Genomic DNA, 19,851 nt, shown 5'->3' with positions numbered 1-19,851 from the left:
CAGCAAACTCTCACAGTCACAGCAAGACCTTACTGGCCCCCAAACAGTTTTCAAATTGGAAGCATTCCACAAGTTTACCTGCATCAAATCAAAACACCTGGGAACACTGACACAGACAAACGCCTGAAGTAACGAGGGTAGGCTTCCAAAAGACGCAAACAATGACCCGTTGAGGACTTTCTATCCTCAATGATCAGATAAAACAACTTATCAATCATTTTAAAAATTATTTTCTAGACCTCCTGGTCCCCAGAAAGAAATCTGTAAACCTTTCTCAGCCATAAGCCCCAAACCGCCAAAGTATTTTTCTCTAGCTCTTGATAAAACTTATCTATGATTACATATCAACTGTACTCCATTAAAAGCACGGATATCACAGAAATCAGTTAATAAAAAATCCTTAAAAAATTATGATAACATGGTTTATTCTAAAAATGAAATTTCTGATTCAGTATATCTTTTCTGTTCATCACTGATTAGTTAAAAATCCTAGTTATAATAATAAAATTTTCCAGAACTAGCTTCATTAATACATGATGAAGATAATTCCAATAACATCTAAAAAATAAGAAAGGCATATATTCATTAAGCGCTTACTATGTGCTAAGCCCTTTGTATTATCTCAATAAAACCTCACAACAACCCTGTTATTATCTCCAAACTTATGTAGTCCAGGACACTTATGAGCCATGTGCACCTGGTCCTTATTTATGAATTGACATGCTTTAAAAAAAAAAAGTTCAGGTGAGGCAATTAGAAAAGGGAGAGATCTTTGTAAATCATGGCGCTTTTACCCAATTAGCTTGAAAAAAGTCTTCCAATAAATCTATGAAGCTAGAGTGAGAAAATTATTTTAAAAGGTTAGCTAGATGAATGGCCTTCCTTGGAATTTTCTATCATAATGGCAGCTCACATCTTAGATTAGGCTGATCAGGTTTCTGGGAGCCCTTCTCTTAGGAAATCTCAGTGCCTGATGGATCCAGGCTGATGGAGGTCAATCCCCTCTCCACTACAGGGAACATGTCACCCTGGGTTTTGGACTAAGACCCTCAGTTTTCTTAGAGTCCTAAAGGCCACATACCATTCTCAAACTATTTGCAGCACAATATGCCTGTGTACGAGATGCGGTGATGTTTGCTACCAAGAGATTATAAAAGGAGAAAATAAACACAGTATGTAGTAGTGCAAGGTATTTTGAGGGGTTTTTTTGTTTGTTTTTTTAAGTTTCTTCTTGTTTTTTTAAGTTTCTTCAAAAACAGCCTATCTAGTATGACTGCATCTCAAATGCAGGTACACTCAACACAAAAACTTAGGTTTCGAGGTCTCAAAGGGACTTCAGGAGACTTTCAATCCACTCCCTTACTTTATAAGAAAGAGAACAGGCCCAGATAAGGGAAGTGATGTTCCCAAGGTCACATACGGGAATTAGGAAGTGGACTCAAAGTCTTCTCTCCTGCTCCCTTCACCACTTCAGGCTGCCCTCACTATAACCCCATGTACCCACGCCCAAGCACGGAATTAACAACACCTTCTGAACCCAGGGGATGATCTGGCAAGGTTCAAATGTATTTGCCAAATTCCTCTTGACCATAATTTTAGCTAACTTTGGATGAAATAATAACAATGAATGTGAAGAGTTTATTACAGAAACTTCAAAGCATTCAGTTAACATTTCATACTGATATAGGTGGAGAACTGAAGTAGAAAAAAGTTCAAGGAATGGAGAAGGAACTATATTACCATAATCAGGTTGTTCCCAAGTCTGCAAGTCCTTCCTGTATCATCTGAAGCTGCAGCCAGATGGAGGCGGAAGGTAAAATGATTCTTTTTTCACTTTTTCAGCTTAACTTTTTTCCCTGAGCTTAGTCTATAAACAATATCATACCACAATGTTCATGGCAGCATTATTCATGATAGTCAAAAGGTAAAAACAAGCCAAATGTCCATCAACAGATGGATAAACAAACCATGGACTATACACACAATGGAATATTATTCAGCCATAAAAAGGAATGAAATTCTGATATGTGCTGCCACATGGATGAACCATGAAAACATGATGCTAAGTGAAAGAAGTTGGACACAAAGGGCCACATATTGCAAATATATAGTAGCTAGAATAGGCATCTTCACAGAGACAGAAAATAGGATAGAGGTTTTCAGGGCTCAGGCCTGGGTGAGGGGGAATGGAAAATTATATAATGGAGACAGGATTTCTGGTTGAGATGATGAAAAAGTTCAGGAAGTGGATAGTGCTGAGGGGTGTACAACACTGTGGATGTACTTAGTATTACTGAATTGTAGACTTTAAAATGGTTAAAATGATACATTTTATGTGATGTTTATTTTACCACAATAAAAGAAACCATATCAAAATCTAGATCATACACCTTCATTTCATAATGGGAATTCCTAAACGTAATCCATTCGTTGCTATTAAAGCACAGATCTCAAGACCTGCTTACTACTGATGACATCCTGGTCAAACTATGTATGCTCACACCCAGAGAAACACAATCACACCTAGGCCACGCTGTGTCCTGTAGAGATCCATCCACAGCCACGTATCCATCCTGAGACCTCCCACACGATGACTCCAACAAGAAGGCCAACGGCAAGCCTAAGGCAACCAGTGTTTCTGGGGACCTCGGCAATCAAACATCCTGAAACCAAGTCTTAGCTCAACCTTTAAACTCCTTACCATGGGGAGGAGACATACAGTTCACATATGGACTCTCTACTCATAAAGAAAACTGTGCACATACCAGGAAGACTTTCAGGAATTGCTAACCCAGGCCTGCTCCATCAGGCCCATGAACAAAGAGATTCAGCCCATACATGGCTATTTGGTAAACTCAGCAACTGCATGGTACGCTGAACAGTGTGGGTCCTTAATGCAAATGCATCTCATTAGGAGCTAAATCTTTGTACCTTTACAGGACAAAGGATATAATAAGCAGAATGTATCACTTGTGACTTCTGAAGAAAGGAGAGCTTTATTTTTATTTTTTCCATAAAAGAATCTATTTCTCATGAGGCAAAGAGAATCTGAGAACAAGAGTTTTTTTTTGAAAGAGAAGCCCAGAGGGCGCAGAATATGATTTTTGTGTGGTATAGTCATAATCCATCACCCAGGCCTGAGAGGTACTAATACTGGTCCAAACTATGACCTTTATTCAACTTTAAAGGTTTACACAGCCTCATCTTCTTTCGTGGAAACCTGTTCATTGCCAGCGGTCTGACAACTGAGTCCCATAAGCTTTTAAAGACGTCAAGAGTTTATGAAGAAAAACAATCTCCAGTGATACTTTCCAATGCCAACACACGTGGACATCGTGCACAAATAAGCTGCCACTTGTAAGAAGGCCACTTGACATCATTCCCCTGTGCATCCTAAAGACACATGTCAAGATCACACTAAGATATTTAGAGGCAAACATCTTTAGAATAAGGTTTCATTCCCAAAGTGCTTAATTAGCAGAAACATTATGCTAGAGAGCTGTCCTTGAATATGCATGCATTTTAACCTCCATGTCATTCTGAAGCACAAATTCTCCTCTCACTGGATGGTCAGGAAATGATTGGGCACAGAAAACCAACTATCTAAGGTGTGATCTGCAAAATGATCCACAAACCTTTCCAAGCAGGTTTCATCTGCCTACCAGGGTGACACCGCGGTTTATGAGGGAGACCACACTTTGGCGTTTAACAGCCTTGTCTCCATTCATTTTTGGATGAGCCAGGCTCCTATGGCCTAGTTATGCCTGAACTCTTTCAACATCTCCCGCCAACCTCTTCTGCCCCCCTGCACCTCCTCCCACCCCCAATTTCAGCCAACCACGTTTACAAGACACAGTTAGTAAATCACAATTCAAATGAAAACATCCATTTGTTCAGCAGAAAGTGGCCTCCGGAGTTGCTCCATGTGAAGCCCATAGGCCAGAGTTACATATGGCAGACTTGCAAACGAGAATAGGCTATGATTTATTTATGACGCCCATGTGTGTTTGATGCCCAGTTCCAGTAGGCTGTGGCTTCACTCGCCTGCCTCTGTCTGGGATGACCTAGCTACTCACTCTGTCCCATTTCAGGTACTGTATTTCCACGCTGGGGAAACAGAGATGGGTGACCAGCTGGGGGCTGCACACACAGATGCCCCTAACCCTGCTCACCATATAGCAATCTGTGACCCAACACAAAGTGGGCCAAATGTAACTTGCTGCAAAGGTTTGCCATATATACCATGGCTTTCGGTGGAGAGTGGTGAAGTAGCTGCTGGGATGACTGACCATGTCAGGTTCATTAAATTGTTGTGTATTTACCCACAAGGAAGGCTGGGATGCTTGTGATGAGAGCCCCACTCCTCATTTCAGCGATGTCCCCCACCCCCCCACTATTTGGCAATGATGCTCCAGAGGCGAATGGCAGATACGCATCAGAAGGTCCAAATGTGGACTCCAGCTGAAGTGCAGGAAACTTCTGCCTTCAACAGCCTGCCCCCCTCTACCCCCCAGTTGTATTTATACTTTGAAAGAAGTTAACGTGAAGCAGTATTCACCTGGGCGTGCTCAATTTTTGACAAGCCTTAGTCACTCTGTACCCAGCAGAACAATTCACATTATAGTCAAAATCCTGTGAAGATTCTGCCACACATGCTAACACTAAAATGCCAGTAAGCTCCACTTACCTTCTTTATTAAGCCTCATAACCTCCCTGCTTTTTCCACCCTCTTTTCCAGCCTCTTCTAAATCTACATCTGCAGATGAAAAAGAAAAGGAAAAAAGAAAATAAGGAAAAAAAGAGAAAAAAAAGGGGGGGAAAGCCAAAGTCGGGGGGGGGGGGGAGGGAGAGTGTTTATTTGCAAACAGATCGATATAAATACTGAATATGAAAAATTTTCAAAAATTGACAATGCAACATTTTCTCCCAAGTCCGGATTTCCATCTACCTGGCCCAGATAGGTACCAAAAAAACTATGCAAGCAGCAACAGAGTAGCCTTTTAAACGGATACACCGTGGGGCTGTGAAAGCCCACCCCGCGGGCTGCCACGGGGAGCGGGCACAGACAGACAGACAGACAGACAGCCCTGGCAGCAGGGCCTCTCTCTGTGCATTTATGATCTGTCTCTGTGTGTATTTATTTAGAGAGAGGGAGAAGCATGGAGGACACCGGGGGCCACTCTCTCTCCACACACACACTTTTTCCCAGTGGCTCTAGGTGAATGGAAAGGTTACAGGGTAATAAAAGGAGGAGGAGGCGGTGGGGTTCTTACTGTCGGAGCAGTGTAATTTGGCGGCGTCGATCCAGGAGGACCAGGGTTTGCCCAGAAACGCCTCCGGACTGGGCACTTTGCGATCCAGTGTCGCCATTGCTCTTCCTTCTTGTTGCTTTTTCCCTGTTCCTTCGGCAGCAGCAGCCGAGAGACACGGGATTCGAGAACGCTCCGACGTCATCTTCGGAACGTTCCGACATTGAGTGCTCTGAAAGGGGGAGGGAGGGAGGGAGGGAGGGAGGGGAGGAGGGCGGCTGAGGAGGAGCAGAGAGCGAGGGGGCGGAGCCGGCGTTCAGCGCCCGGCGCGGCTCGGCTCGGCGCTCGGCGTCCGCGGCCGTCAGGGGCAGCAGAGAGGCGCCCCGAGGCCCGGCGCCCGCACGCCCGCCCGCACGCCGGCCGCCGGGGGCGGGGCCGCGCGCCGGGACCCCAGGCCGCTGCGGCCCGCGCTGGGAGGCTGCGGCGCCGCGGCCGCGAGCCCGGGACGGAGGGGCGGAGGGGCGGAGGGGCGGAGGGGCGGGGCGTGGCCTGGGAGAGGCGCGACCTGGGGCCGTGGGAAAGGGTGGGCTTCCCCGCAGAGTTGCGCTCGAGGACGGAAAGTTTTTGCCTGCAGCCCCTCTGGCGCGTCCCTCTCTCGCCGGTCCCTGCCGCGCACGGTGAGGCGCCCCGGCGAGGATCCCCGCCGAGCAGCCCCCCTCCCCCGACGACCACCCCAAGCCGGGGAGGGGACCCCTCTCCTCCCAGCCACCACTCCCTCCACCCTTTCTTCTCTTCCATGGTGGACCTTGGGCCGCGGAGGATTCGCGGATGCCTCTGGGAGCTGAGACCAGTGGGTAGATGGAAGTGGTTCTAAAAAGCAGGTGAGTTTGGGGCGAGAGGAGCTGCCTTCCCATCTCAGGCCCGCGAGGCGTGCAAAGCTCAAAACTCAGGGCCGGGGTCCCCCCAGATTCTCCGCGCGCCGCATGTCTCCGGCTCTCAGAGAACCAGGGCTCCAGGATCACGATAGTGGGAGAGGGGACTCACCCACTCTCAGAAGATGCTGCCTAGCTGGCCAAGCCCCTGGAGCCGTTTCCAGCGCTCCCTACTGTGAGATGGGGGTGGCCCGGATTAGCACGTGAAACCTACGGCCGGGAATCGATTCCTGGGAGAATTCACTTCAGGCTTAACTGCTTTGGCCAGCTAGAAAGGAAGCGTTAAATTTCCTCTGGATTTTGGACATTTGAAGCTTTGAGACTTGCCCCCTCTCCCTAGGAGTTGGCAGGAAAGGCCTTAGAAAGTCTTGTGGTATCTCAAAAAAAAATCATTTAATTTACTAGGAATTACCTAAAATATATGGACACTCCCCCACAATCGATATTTTTTCCTCATTTCCCCCAGCACATGGATTTGAAGTTGCTTTGTACTGAGATCTGCCTCTGGCTGTGTCATCTAACGCCCCTGTACTTGGCATCCTGTACCTCAAAGTCAGGGTTAGGATGGGCAATGAAGGAGGAGCTGCCCAGTTGCACTGTTTGTGTAAATGGGCTTGTTTTTTTTTTTTTTTTTTTTTTTTTTTTTTTTTTTTTTTTTTTTTTAATTTTTTTTGGGGGTACACCAGGTTCAATCAACTGTTTTTATACACATATCCCCATATTCCCTCCCTTCCTTGATGCCCCCCCCTCGATTCCCCCCCACCCTCCCTGCCCCAGTCCTCTAAGGCATCTTCCATCCTTGAGTTGGACTCCCTTTGTTATACAACAACTTCCCACTGACTATTTTACAGTTGGTAGTATATATATGTCTGTACTACTCTCCCGCTTCTTCTCAGTTTCCCCTTCACCCCCCACCCCCTCCCATACCTCGAGTTCTCCAGTCCATTCTCTGTATCTGCTTCAATGGGCTTGTTTTTGGTCAGACTCAGATAAATTCCATTTGCCTTTGCTCTCTTTGGAAGGGTTCATTTTTTTATATATATTTTTAGAAAAATTTTTATTTATTGGCTGCACTGGGTCTTCATTGCTGTGGGCGGGCTTTCTGTAGTTACAGTGAGCAGAGGCTACTCTTCATTGCAGTGTGCAGACTTATTACTGTGGCTTCCCTTGCTGTGGAGCACGGGTTCTAGGCGAATGGGCTTCAGTAGTTGCAGTGTGTGGGCTCAATAGTTGTGGCTCTCCGGCTCTAGAGGGCAGGCTCAGTAGTTGTGGTGAACCGGCTTAGTTGCTCCGCAGCATGTGGGATCTTCCTGGACCATGGCTTGAATGCATGTCCCCTGAGTTGGCAGGCAGATTCTTAGCCACTGTGCCACCAGGGAAGCCCTGAAGGGTTCCGACATAGGAAGCGCTAAATGGGTAAGGTGCCACTGAGTGGAGATTCTCATTTTAAGGATTTGTGGTGTTAGCAAATATTTATTACTTATTGACCTCATCATATGCCCGACACTGTGCTTGGCATTTCCATCCATCTATCCATCCATCCAACCATTCATCCGTCTATCTTTTCAACACGTATTGCCTGTCATGGACTACCACCCCCAGCAGAGAAAGGCAAATGAGACCCAGCCCAACTATGGTAGAGATGCAGTCTGATGGTCTCTGAGGAAGAAGGAAGGTGTGAAACTTACCAGCTCTTTGGAAAAACAAGATATGTACCCAGTGACTGGCCAGGGCAGTGAGTGGTGTGGTCTCTCAGAGCTGTGCTTGTCCATGGGAGGAACTGAAATCTAGTTTGGAGTGATCGGAAAATGTGTCACAGAAAAGATTACACACAGAGGAAATTACTCTGCATCTTGGAAATGGGGGAGGATTTATAATGGTAAGGTGAAGACTGGTCTTGCCAAGGGAAAGGGGAGTGATGGTGTTAGCAGAGGCTTCAAGCTGAGTGTAAGTGTGGTGGGTTTGGGTGTTGAGTGTGGTTTACCTGGGATGGTGGGCTATTATTTAGGGTTTTGGGAGTGATGAGTTTGTAGTCAGGCCTGGGTTAAATTATGGAAGGCATCTTATGGCAGCCTAAAGAATTTGGGTTTTGTTTGACAATGGGGAGCCACTAAAGGGCTTTCTGTAAAAGGATAAGTAGAAAGTGTGACTTAGAATGATTACTTTGGCCTTGGTGTCCAGGATGTGCTGGGCTATGGAAGCTGGTTAGAAAAGTAGTGCTGTGCAATGCATGACATGAAAAAATGAAGGCCTGAACTTTGGTGGTCTCGTGCAGGTGAAGAAGAGGAGACAGGTATGAGAGACACTGTGAAGTAAGTGCCTCATCAGCGAGTATGTTGTATGACTGGATTTGGGGAAAGGGAGAGAGAGAGCTCAGAGGTAGAAATAATTAGATCTTGGAACATTTTCCTCTTCCCCTACAGCTTTCCAATTTTCATTCCATTTTGGTGCTGATTCCTCACTGTGTGTGCACACGTGGTAGGTGGTCTCTAAGATGACCCCAATGATCCCCACATCTTGGCGTGCATGCCCTTGTGTGATTCCCTCCCCTTCTGTATGGGCTGGACCTAGTGACTTGCATCTAACAAATAGAATGTGGCAAAGTGATGTCCCTTCTGAGGTTAGGATATAGAAAGGCTGTGGCTTCTGTTTTGCTTACTCTTGCTCTCACTGGCTCGCCCTAAGGGAAGTCCAGTGCAGTGTTGTGAGCTGCCCTTTGGAGAGGCAAGGAGCTAAGGGAGGCCTCTGGCCAGCAGTCAGTGAGGAACTGAGGCTTGTTGTTCAGTGGCCCATAAGGTGCTGAATCCTGTCAACAGCCAGGAGAGTTTGCAGGCATATCCTTCCCCAGTCAAGCCTTGAGATGAGACCACAGCCCTGGCCCACAACTGTGAAAGACCCTGAGGCAGAGTTACCCAGCTAAGTCAAATCTCTATTCCCGACCCACATAAACAGTAAGATCATTAATGCTCGTCATTTTAAATTAAGTACCTTGTTACCTGGCAATACATAACGAACACAGAATGGTTTGGATGTAAAGTGATGGGTTAACAGAAAACTTACTAGAAAAATGTTTAACGAAGGAAAAGTCTGAGCAATGTTCCCTTGTTCCTCTTTTGAGCTTCCTGTGAATTCTGTATCATCCTTCTCGAAATTTTTTGCCAGCTTCATGCAACTGGTTTACACTAGTATCTCCTACACACTGCGTTTGGTAATTTATCCTTTGGGTACTCAAGTTTTTGCTATTTAAACTCAATCACTACTTTACAGAGAGTTCACCAACAGCAAAGTCATGATGTAACTATTGGGAAAAAGTCTTTACTGACAGCAATGCCACCACACTGGCGGCTGTTACAACCCTACCCTCCTTGGGGTATGTGGAGGGTACAGTGATGAAGGGACTCAAGCCCAGGGGCTGGGAGTCAGTGACTTGAGCTTCCAGAAAATTCTGTTTCTTCTCCTGGGAGCCACTTTAAGTCACTCAAGAAAAATCAAAGCTTGTTTCTCATCAAGGAAAGTGAGGGCATCTAAGGTGCAGAAGAAACAAAGCCATGGCTCACTATTTTAACATTCGTTTAGTACCCCAACTGAGTTTCTCGAGTTATTTCTGCCCAGCACCCTGAAGACGGTATGACCCAAATATTATTCCCTTCTAGCCAGGAGGATTTTAGTTTGCAACATAGTAAAGTATGGGCTGGAATGGAAAAGTGATTTGGCATTTCTACAAAATAAGACTTTGAATACCATTGCCATGTTTAACTGATAGAACACGTATACATTATCGCAGTTAGAGTTATGAGGTATAACTGTAGTTTCTACTCTAAGCCTTCCACAGTTTCTCTGACTATAGAGATAATAATACCATCTTTGTGAAACTATAACCCACCTATGACTTCATAACTAGGGATAACATGGCTGTCAATTAAATTACATTACTGGGAGCCAGAGAGTGAAGAAGGCATTGCTCATCCAACTACTAGACTTTTATACTTGACTTTAGATGAAAATTGAGGTCAGTTGGGAGTAGTAGTGGGGTCAGCATGGTGCATATATATATTATTATATACATGTCTATACTTACATACCAACTATGTATATGGCAAATTTATTGCAGACTTGAACTCCTTTTGGTAGTAAATAGTCACAAATATTATTAGTGACAGCAAGAATCTTATACATCCTTAATAGGGATAAATTGACCTGCAAAAGAGTAATTTAAAGCACATTAGTATAATGTCTATGTGATAAAACTGTCTAGCAAAGGTGTAACACCTTCTTCCCACATGATTAATGTTTAGGAAGATAAAACGGGTGTAAATATTTTTATTGTTTTATTATCTTCCTTAGAGAAATGACAGCAGTTGGTTTAATTAAAATGGAGACTCTCCCATAGACCAAATAAAGAAATCAGTTCAATGGAGATGACAATGGAAAATACCTATTTAATTTGAATAACACCTGGTTTTGGGGAAATGTGCATCAAATACGGAGCCTGCATTTGCTTAGTCTGATTCATGTACTGTTTCACCACACTATTGAAAAGAAGAGAAGAGGGAATATCAGCTCTCTCATTTGAGGATATTAAACTCCTGCTGGGGTCGAGGCGCTGTGTGCGCACCCGACGTCCTACCTAGACCATTGTTGGGAGTTACCTGGAGGTGACGAGGAGAAAATGACATGTTCCATTAAAATGAGGCATCTCTGGAATTGTCGGATGTTCTTTGCCTTAATTGAATCCACCTATCCCATCTGCCACTCTTCTCTCTAACCTTGTTTTCCTAACCCTCTCTCTCTGAGAATTGTAATTTGGGGGGAAATTTGTTACATACGTTGTTGCCTTTTATAAACGCTCCCTGCATCTGGAAGGCAGGTGTGCTGTCTCCCTCACCTTGTTAGATTAGGTTGCCTGCCTCTTGCCTGCCCCCTGTGTGTTGCTGGATCATACAGCACTGGGATAAAAGACTCCTCACAGACGAAGCGAGAGAGTAGCACAGACATATATATACTACCAACTGTAAAATAGTCAGTGGGAAGTTGTTGTATAACAAAGGGAGTCCAACTCGAGGATGGAAGATGCCTTAGAGGACTGGGGCAGGGAGGGTGGGGGGGACTCGATGGGGGGGAGTCAAGGAAGGGAGGGAATACGGGGATATGTGTATAAAAACAGATGATTGAACCTGATGTACCCCCCCCAAAAAAAAATAAAATAAAATTAAATTAAATTAAATTAAAAAAAAAAAAAAAAAAAAGACTCCTCACAGCACCAGGAATAGGAAAGAAAATGGGAATTCCAGGCTTTTCGTTATTGGTTTCAATATAAAGCCCTAGCCATATGCCAGGTCTGAATAAACATGGGCTCTATTAATAAATATCACTACAAAAACATGAAATTTGCCTTCTGACTGGGGCAGAAAAGCCAACCCAGAAGTGTGTTATCTCAAGGTAGAGCTGCGTTGAATCCCCTGACAAATTCAACTGTGACTCTGATCGCTTGGGGCTCCCTGGACCAGTTCTAATGCTACAGGCTGAGGCCCCACCCCTAACCGCTGCTCTTTCTCAGGGGTTGGGCAGGGAGAAAAGATAGCTTCTCTTTAGCCTTCTTGTAGAATTCACTTTGAGCCCTTAACCTAAATATAAATAAATAAAAATTTAACATTAATGTACACAAGTTAATCGGAGCAAAGCCCACCCACCCCATCCAGACTCACCAGTACTGTAGTTGGGGAGGCAATGCAGGTGGAGGCTAAGCACAGGCTTGAGGTTGGCAGGTGTGAATTAGCATTGCTCTTGAGTCATTTGCTTGAGAACCTTTCTTAATCTATCTGACCGTCAGTTTCCTCCTCTGTTAAGTAGGTGTTAAGGCTCTTTTCTTCAGATGGTCCTGAGGATTAAGTGAGATTCTGGATTCGGAGCCCTCAGCATAGGGCCTCTAAATGTTTGCTATGATGATTACTTTAGTCACGATGCATCCTGTAGACAACAGCTGCCAGTCAGAAACAGGCCAACCGTCTGACGCTAGGAGGGCTCCTGTGGTCACTTCTGACAACGTCCTTCTCCTTCAAAAGGAAACGAAAGCTCCTCTCTTTCCTTTGTCTGAGGCTGCTGCCCTGCATCAGTTGGTGGCGACCGCTGTCTGAAACAACTGCCTGGAACTCCATCCTGACTGGACTTCAGGGCAGGGTAAATATCCCTTTGTCCTGGGAAAAACCTAGAAGACCCTTTTGTTATGCACAAGAGCTGCAAAATCCAAAGTGTGAGTGGAGACAAAACAGTCTTTGCGTGACAATGTAAACAGTTGTCTTAATAGTAAATGGAGGGGACTTCCCTGGCCGTCCAGTGGTTAAGACTTTGCCTCCCAATGCAGGGGGTGCCAGTTCAGTCCCTGGTTGGGGGAGCTAAGATCCCATGTGCCTCATGGCCAAAAAACCAAAACATAAAAACAGAAGCAATATTGTAACAAATTCAGTAAAGACTTTAAAAATGGTCCACATCAAAAAAAAAAAAATCTTAAAATAAAAAATAGTAAATGGGGCTTCCTAGGTGGCGCAGTGGTTGAGAGTCCGCCTGCCAACGCAGGGGACACGGGTTCGATCCCTGCTCCAGGAAGATCCCACATGCCATGGAGCAACTAAGCCCGTGCGCCACAACTATTGAGCCTGCGCTTTAGAGCCTGTGAGCCACAACTATTGAGCCCATGTGCTGCAGCTACTGAAGCCCACGCGCCTAGAGCCTGTGCTCCACAAGAGAAGCCACGGCAATGAGGAGCCCGCGCACCGCAATGAAGAGTAGCCCCCACTCACCGCAACTAGAGAAAGCCCATGCACAGCAAAAAAGACCCAACACAGCCAACAAAATAAATAAATAAATAAATTAATTAAAAAAAAAAAAAGTAAATGGACTGGGGTCTCTGCAGGTTATTTTTTTCCTGAGAAAAATGTATTTTCTTTTGTAAAAGAAACAATATTGAATTCTAAAAATCATGTATAAACGTGTTCTTATGAGATAGTAAAACAATAGCGATAAGTGGAAAATTCCCTTAGAATCACCCCCTTCAAACATGGTCACTCCCCTGCCCCCAGATCACTACCAAACCCCCATGTCTGAAGGCATTTTTTCATACCATTTTCTATACATTTAACCTCCTGTACAGATTTAGCATTACAGGTGTAGATGGTACTGCTGTGTGTGTGTTCTTTTCTATTTTTTAAAACACGAATAGCATCATTTTGCAGAGATACATACATATATATGTATGTGTATACGTGTGTATATGTGTGTGTGTGCGCATATGTATATAGATATATGTGTGTGCATATATATATATTTTTTTTATCCCTGGTTGAGAAAGAAGCCTTGCATGAGCATAAAAGATTGACAGGTGCAACAGGCCATTCTGTGGATGTTTTTCTGCAACTTTCTTTTTTCACATATACTATTACATGTCATTACATATGGAAATCCCTCGTTCTTTAAACCTGCTCCCAAGTATCCCATAAAATATTCCAGAGTCTATTTATCTGTTTTCTTATTGACAGACATTTAGGTTTCTGGTTTTACAAAAAACAGGCTGATCAACATCTTTATTTTTTTTTAATTGGAATATAATTGCATTACACTCTTGTACCAGTTTTTGAGGTACACCAAGTTCAATCATCTGTATTTATACACATATCCCCATATTCCCTCCCTCCCTCGACTCAACATCTTTATTTTTATATATGCTTTCTGAGCACATGAAGGAGTATTTCTACCTGAAAGGAGAATTGCTGGTCATGTACATTTTAAATTTTAATAGTTCTGCCAGATTATCTTCTGAAGTCACTGACTACTTTGTGCCCATTTTTTCACACCATAATTAATGCCCAACATTTTCAAACATTTTAATTTTTGCCAATATTACGATAAAAATAACTTATCTAATTTGTATTTCCCTCTTGTATGTTTTTGAGTGTTTGTTCTTACGTCCATTATATTTTCACTCTGTAAATTGCTGTCAGTATTTTTTGATGATTTGTTATTGGTATCTTTTTAGATCTTTTCATTGACTTATAGAAATTCTCTATACATCCTAGATTTAAGTCTTTTGTCTGTTTGAATATAATGTAATTTTCCAGCTTGTTGCTTTTCTTCTTTTAACCTGGTTTATGGCATCTTTGCCATACACTTTTTTGTTTGTTTGTTTGGATGTAGGCAGATATATCAGACTTTTCCTTGAGGCCATTTACTTTTTGTGTCTTGCTTAAGAAGAACTTCTCCAAGGTTATAAAATATTTTTGTGTATTTTTTTAATGCTTAATAGGTTTTTGTGTTTGCATTTAGATCTTACACATTTTTGGTTAATTGATGTGAAATAAAAAATTAATATTTTATCTTTTTCCAAACAGTTACCAATTTTCCTAGGCATATATTGAATAGTTTATCCTTTCTATAGAGATCCATCATATACTTGCTTCCCAAATACATGGGTATTTTTTTTTGGGGGGGGGGTACACCAAGTTCAATCATCTGTTTTTATACACATATCCCCGTATTCCCTCCCTTCCTTGACATACATGGGTATGTTTTTGAGCTGTTTTCTGTTCCACTGCTTGAACTGTCTTTTCCAGCATCAATTCCTTTTTTTTTTTCCTTTTAATCGAAGTATTGTTGATTTAGAATGTGGTATTAGTTTCAGGTGTATAGCAAAGTGATTCATATATATATACATATATATATGAATACGAATATATATATTCATTCTATATATATATATAGAATGTGTGTGTGTGTGTATACATTCTTTTTCAGATTCTTTTCCATTATAGGTTTTTGTAAGATACTGAATATAGTTCCCTGTACTATACAGCAGGTCCTTTTTGTTTCTCTATTATATATATAGTAGTGTGTATCTGTTAATCTCAAACTTCTAATTTATCCCTCCCCCTTCCCCTTTGGTAACCATAAATTTGTTTCCTATGTTTGTGAGCCTATTTCTGTTTTGCAAATAAGTTCATTTGTATCATTTTTTTGATTCCACATATCAGTGGTATCATATGATATTTGCCTTTCTCTGACTTACTTCACTTAGTATGATCATCTCTAGGCCCATCCGTGTTGCTCTAAATGGCATTATTTCATTCTTTCTTATGGCTGAGTAGTATTCCATTGTGTGTATATATATATATATATATACACATATATATACCACATCTTTGTCCATTCATCTGTTGATGGACATTTAGGTTGCTTTCATGACCTGGCTACTGTAAATAGTGCTGCTATGAACATTGGGGTGCACATATCTTTTCAAATTAGAGTTTTCTTCAGATATATGCCCAGGAATGGGATTGCTGGATCATGTGGCAACTCTATTTTCAGTCTTTTAAGGAGCTTCCATACTGTTTTCCATAGTGACTGCACCAATTTACATTCCCACCAACAGTGTAGGAGGGTTCCCTTTTCTCCACACCCTCTCTAGCATTTATTGATATTATTTGTAGACGTTTTGATGATGGCCATTCTGACTGGTGTGAGGTGATACCCCACTGCAGTTTTGATTTGCATTTCTCTAATAATTAGTGATGCTGAGCATCTCTTCAAGTGCCTGTTGGCCATCTCTGTGTCTTCTTTGGAGAAATGTCTATTTAGGTCTTCTGTCCATTTTTTGACCAAATCCTCTTTTAATTACTCTTGTTTCATAATATTTTTTGCTGTCTCTTAAAAAAAAAATGTTTCTTTGCCATTATGTATTTAGAATACTCTGTCTTAGTCCATTTGGACTGCTGTAACAAAATATCACAGACTAAGTAGCTTAAAAACACAGAAATTTATTTCTCACAGTTCTGGAGGGTGGAGGTCCAGGATCGGTGCAGGCAGATTTGGTGTTCAGTGAGGGCTCCCTGCTTCAGAGATGGCACCTTCTCACCATGTCCCCACATGGCAGAAGGGCTGAGCTAGCTCTTGGGGCTCCCTTTTGTTTTTTATAAATTTATTTATTTATTTATTTTATTGGCTGTGTTGGGTCTTTTTTGCTGTGTGCGGGCTTTCTTTTTTAGTTGTGGTGAGTGGGGGCTACTCTGCATTGTGGTGCGCAGGCTCCTCATTGCTGTGGCTTCTCTTGTTGCAGAGCATGGGCTCTAGGTGTATGGGCTTCAGTAGTTGCAGCACATGGGCTCAATAGTTGTGGCTCATGAGCCCTAAAGCGCAGGCTCAATAGTTGTGGCGCATGGGCTTAGTTGCTCCGCGGCATGTGGGATCTTCCTGGAGCAGGGATCAAACCTGTGTCCCCTGCATTGGCAGGCGGATTCTCAACCACTGCGCCACCTAGGAAGCCCTCGGGGGTCTCTTTTATAAGGACACTAATCCCAGTCATGAAGGCTCCACCTTCTGACCTAATCACTTCCCAAAGGCCCCACCTCCTAACACTGTCACCTCTGGGGTTAGGACCTCAACATATGAGTTTACAGGGGGAACACAACCATTGAGATCATAGTGCTCCTATCTCTAAAAAAATATTTTGTATTCCTGGGAAGTGTGTCATATGTGTTGTTGTTCACCATTTGTCATAAGACAGCTCATGATGGAGACTGGGCCAGGTCAAGAAGATCACTGGAAACCCTACTTCATTTCTTGTTCACAGGGAACCACAAAAGTGGACCCCGTGGCTACAGCCAGCTTGTACTCTTGGTGAAAGCCTCCCCCAAGGTGATTTTCCAAACCAAATATCTCAGGGTTAGGGATACAAGTTGTTGAGAGATTGTCTTTCAAGTATTCTGAAAAGGCCAACTCCTGGAGGTAGTGGTTGAGTCTCTATGTGGATCGTCCCATATGTCAGTCATCCTGGGGGAGGAAAAGGAGCCCCGGGAAGTGAAGGCTGGAGGAGAGGGAGGGAGTAGGCCTGAGACAAGTCGGGCCCCCTGCATTTCCCGGAGGGCAGAGGATTGCTGGTCCCCTCAGGTGGTAGGAATGAGGCAGGTGAGAGCCTCTTGCAGGCTGGGAGCAGGTCAGGTAGCATCCAGTTGGGGACCTGCCTGGGATGACCTAGGTATGATTCTGGAATCCTTCAACCCAGTATCCATCCGTTCCATTTGTAAGGTTTTCTCTGCTGGCATTTCTTTTGCTTCCCTCAAGTTTTTAAATGGGAAATTAAGTGATGGGCTTCTACTTATATGGGGGCCACAGTAGCAAGGTTGAAAGTTGCTAGCGTCACTTCATGCCAGCCCTGTGTGGTAACAGCACCATCATTCAAGAGAAGAGGGCAGCCCCTGGACTCCAGGACATGGCCAGGTACAAAGTGAGTGGGGGCCTGGGGGATGGAGGGTGGGGCAGTGCCTAGGCTGTGATGTCTCGGGTCAACCCCTAGCAGTCCCTGACACCTTTCCTCCAGTCCTGGCCCTCAAAAGGAGGAAATCCTGAAAAAGACAGACCAAGGTTTGGGTTATATTTATATAACAGGAAAGTCTTTAAGGTCATAAAACAATCACTGCAGAACGCAGAGCTCAGCCTAGGTTTGCTCAAACAAAGTCCCTGTTGTTTGGAGGCCAGCTTGCTCATAGATGACTACTTCCCGAGAATGATTCTAAGGCTGTAAATTTGAATTTCCACATGAGCCAGTGTTTCTCAACCAGGGATGATTTTGCTGCCTCCCCCTTCTCTGCCCCACCCTACCCCAAGCACATCTGGCAATGTCTGGAGACATCGTTGGTTGTTGTGACAGTCAGGACAGGGGTTCTAATCGTGTCGTCACATCTAGTGGGTAGAGGCCCGGGATGCTGGTAAACCTCCTACCATGAGAGGTGCAGACCTCTCCCCACCGAGGAAGATTTATCCAGCCCCAAATGACAGTGAGGGGAGCCAGAAACCCTGATGTAGGACAATCGATTTCCAATTTTCTTTTTTCTTTTTTGTTTCCAGAGAATGAACACCTAAGCCCCATCAACTATTTTGCCATCCTGGGCTTCTTTCATCATACGGACACCTAGCAAGGGTAGGGGCTGTGAGACCCATCATCGCTACGAGAAAAACTCAGGTCTTTCCACTTTCAGTGTATGAAAGTCAGATTTTGTTATTTGATGAATTCTGTTTGTAGAATGGAAGAAAATGTAAGCTCTCTATCTTAGGGATATCGTTCTTAGGCAGTAATCAAGTAACGTGGACGTCTCTTTTTTATTCTCTGAATCCTTTACAGACCATTGCTTTCCTATTCTAATGGGAAGGCTGATCAGTGCTAAGACACCCCTGCTGGATAGCTCTTATTATTCTCAATTTATAGATGATGAAATTGAGGTGCAGAGGGGAAGTAAAATAAAGCACAACTCCCTCTCACTGAAGTTAGCAAACCCCTGGCCAGGGCTACTGCATAGGTCGTGCACTGCACAGTTGGGCCTCTTTTAAGGGATCACCATTCACATCACAGACATCATTGATTTTTGGACAATCTTCCTGGCGGATGGCACTAAAGTGCCTTGTTCGAACACAATCAGGAATAAGAAGACTATTTTCTAACAGATGGAAATAAAAGTTTCTTGAAGAAGATGTATCTTTTCCTAATGCTCACTAAGGTGCCAGATGAACTAGCAGAAGGAAGGGGGCCGTTGGTCCCCCTTTGTCTATGTTAACAGTTCCAGTGGGAGTTTTACTTTTGGCTTGAACAGAGGTCACCCTCCCTTGCTGACCACGTGTGTAATTATAAAGTACTGTAGAGTGAGGCAGGTTAAAAGAATGCATTTGAGTTGGCAGATTTCCCAAGAAGACTCTCATGCATGAGAAACACAGTGCCTTGAGTGCTGGAATAAATAAAATGGTCTTGGTATCCAAATTGGGTTGTTCACACTTCAGGTAAAATTTATATCATCTTAAGGCTGGAGGAAGAGACACTGACATGTATATCAGTTTAATAAATTTGGCAGCAGGAGGTGCAAAGAGCATCGTTTCAGTTATGGATTGACCCGTGATTGATTAGCAACGTGGGTTGCCTGGTTTGTGATCGATGCCACGTAATGGCAGGTGTTGAACTCTTAGGAGGGCGAGGGCAGATGCTGGAGCACTGATCGACTGATGGGCTCTGTGTTGGCCCCGTACAGGGAGAATTGAAATACAAGTAAAATATTTTAAAATGGGAGTCATAGTATTGCAGATGTTAACAGAGCATGTCCGAGCTTTCATCCTTTATACCTGTGGAACCATCTTTAACACGTAGACACTACTCTGCGACAGAACTGTCCTGTTCTAGCTTTGTTCTGAATCTTTAGTGTGCCACTTCATGGTGTTTTAAGGGAAGAAAGACCTCACCGGTTGCCGCACTTGAGAAGGCTTTCATTCTCCCACCTGTGTCAACACCTTAGCTTTTAGAGACTTTGGCCAATCGAAATAACCGTCTCTTATAATGCCTTGCAACCACCCAAGTTGAGGTGGGAGGCAGAGTACGTAAAGGAATTAACAACCCTCATTTTATGATCAGAATAAGAAAGGTTGATAGACTGACCTTACATGGCCACTTGCCAGGTGGCATAGCAGGTGATTCAGTGGTGCCCACAAGGAGCTTAAAGTCTACTCTGAGGGTGAGGTGGGTGCGATCAGTAACTGGGGAACAGAACAGCCTGTGACAAGGTGCTGCTCTGACGTGCAGGTAATAAATGCCTAGGAGTCTCAGCAGGACAGGCTGCTGTGGTAGGCAGAGAGGGCTTGGGAGAGAG

General features: G+C 43.9%; 1 protein-coding gene and 1 long non-coding RNA gene across 9 annotated transcripts in view; one reads left to right on the top strand and one right to left on the bottom strand.

The window, feature by feature from the left end:
* ATXN7L1 (ataxin 7 like 1) overlaps positions 1–5,475 on the bottom strand; it is a 226,452-nt gene extending 220,977 nt beyond the window's left edge. For 5 of the 7 annotated variants that reach the window (XM_057733550.1, XM_057733551.1, XM_057733554.1 and 2 more), the window contains exons 1-2: positions 5,274–5,471; positions 4,688–4,756 (exon numbers count right to left, since the gene is read on the bottom strand). In XM_057733550.1, the coding sequence (XP_057589533.1) occupies positions 4,688–4,756; positions 5,274–5,454 (250 nt within the window). In that variant the 5' untranslated portion in view covers positions 5,455–5,471. Of the gene's footprint in view, positions 1–4,687; positions 4,757–5,273 lie in introns of all 7 variants that reach the window. The other 2 variants (XM_057733552.1, XM_057733560.1) reach the window with 1 other exon arrangement.
* A 331-nt stretch (positions 5,476–5,806) lies between these two features.
* The window catches only part of LOC130852486 (uncharacterized), a 36,984-nt gene continuing 22,939 nt past the window's right edge, over positions 5,807–19,851 (top strand). Inside the window, exons 1-2 of one of the 2 annotated variants that reach the window (XR_009053363.1) lie at positions 5,807–6,130; positions 12,244–12,358. This is a non-coding gene — a long non-coding RNA (uncharacterized LOC130852486). The remainder of the gene's footprint in view (positions 6,131–12,243; positions 12,359–19,851) is intronic. The other variant, XR_009053362.1, reaches the window with a different exon arrangement.

The sequence above is a fragment of the Hippopotamus amphibius genome, chromosome 4 (genome assembly GCF_030028045.1).
Source record: "Hippopotamus amphibius kiboko isolate mHipAmp2 chromosome 4, mHipAmp2.hap2, whole genome shotgun sequence".
In the NCBI taxonomy this organism is placed as follows: Eukaryota; Metazoa; Chordata; class Mammalia; order Artiodactyla; family Hippopotamidae; genus Hippopotamus; species Hippopotamus amphibius.
Note: the sequence above shows the minus strand (reverse complement) of the source record. Positions and strands in the feature narration are given on the sequence as shown.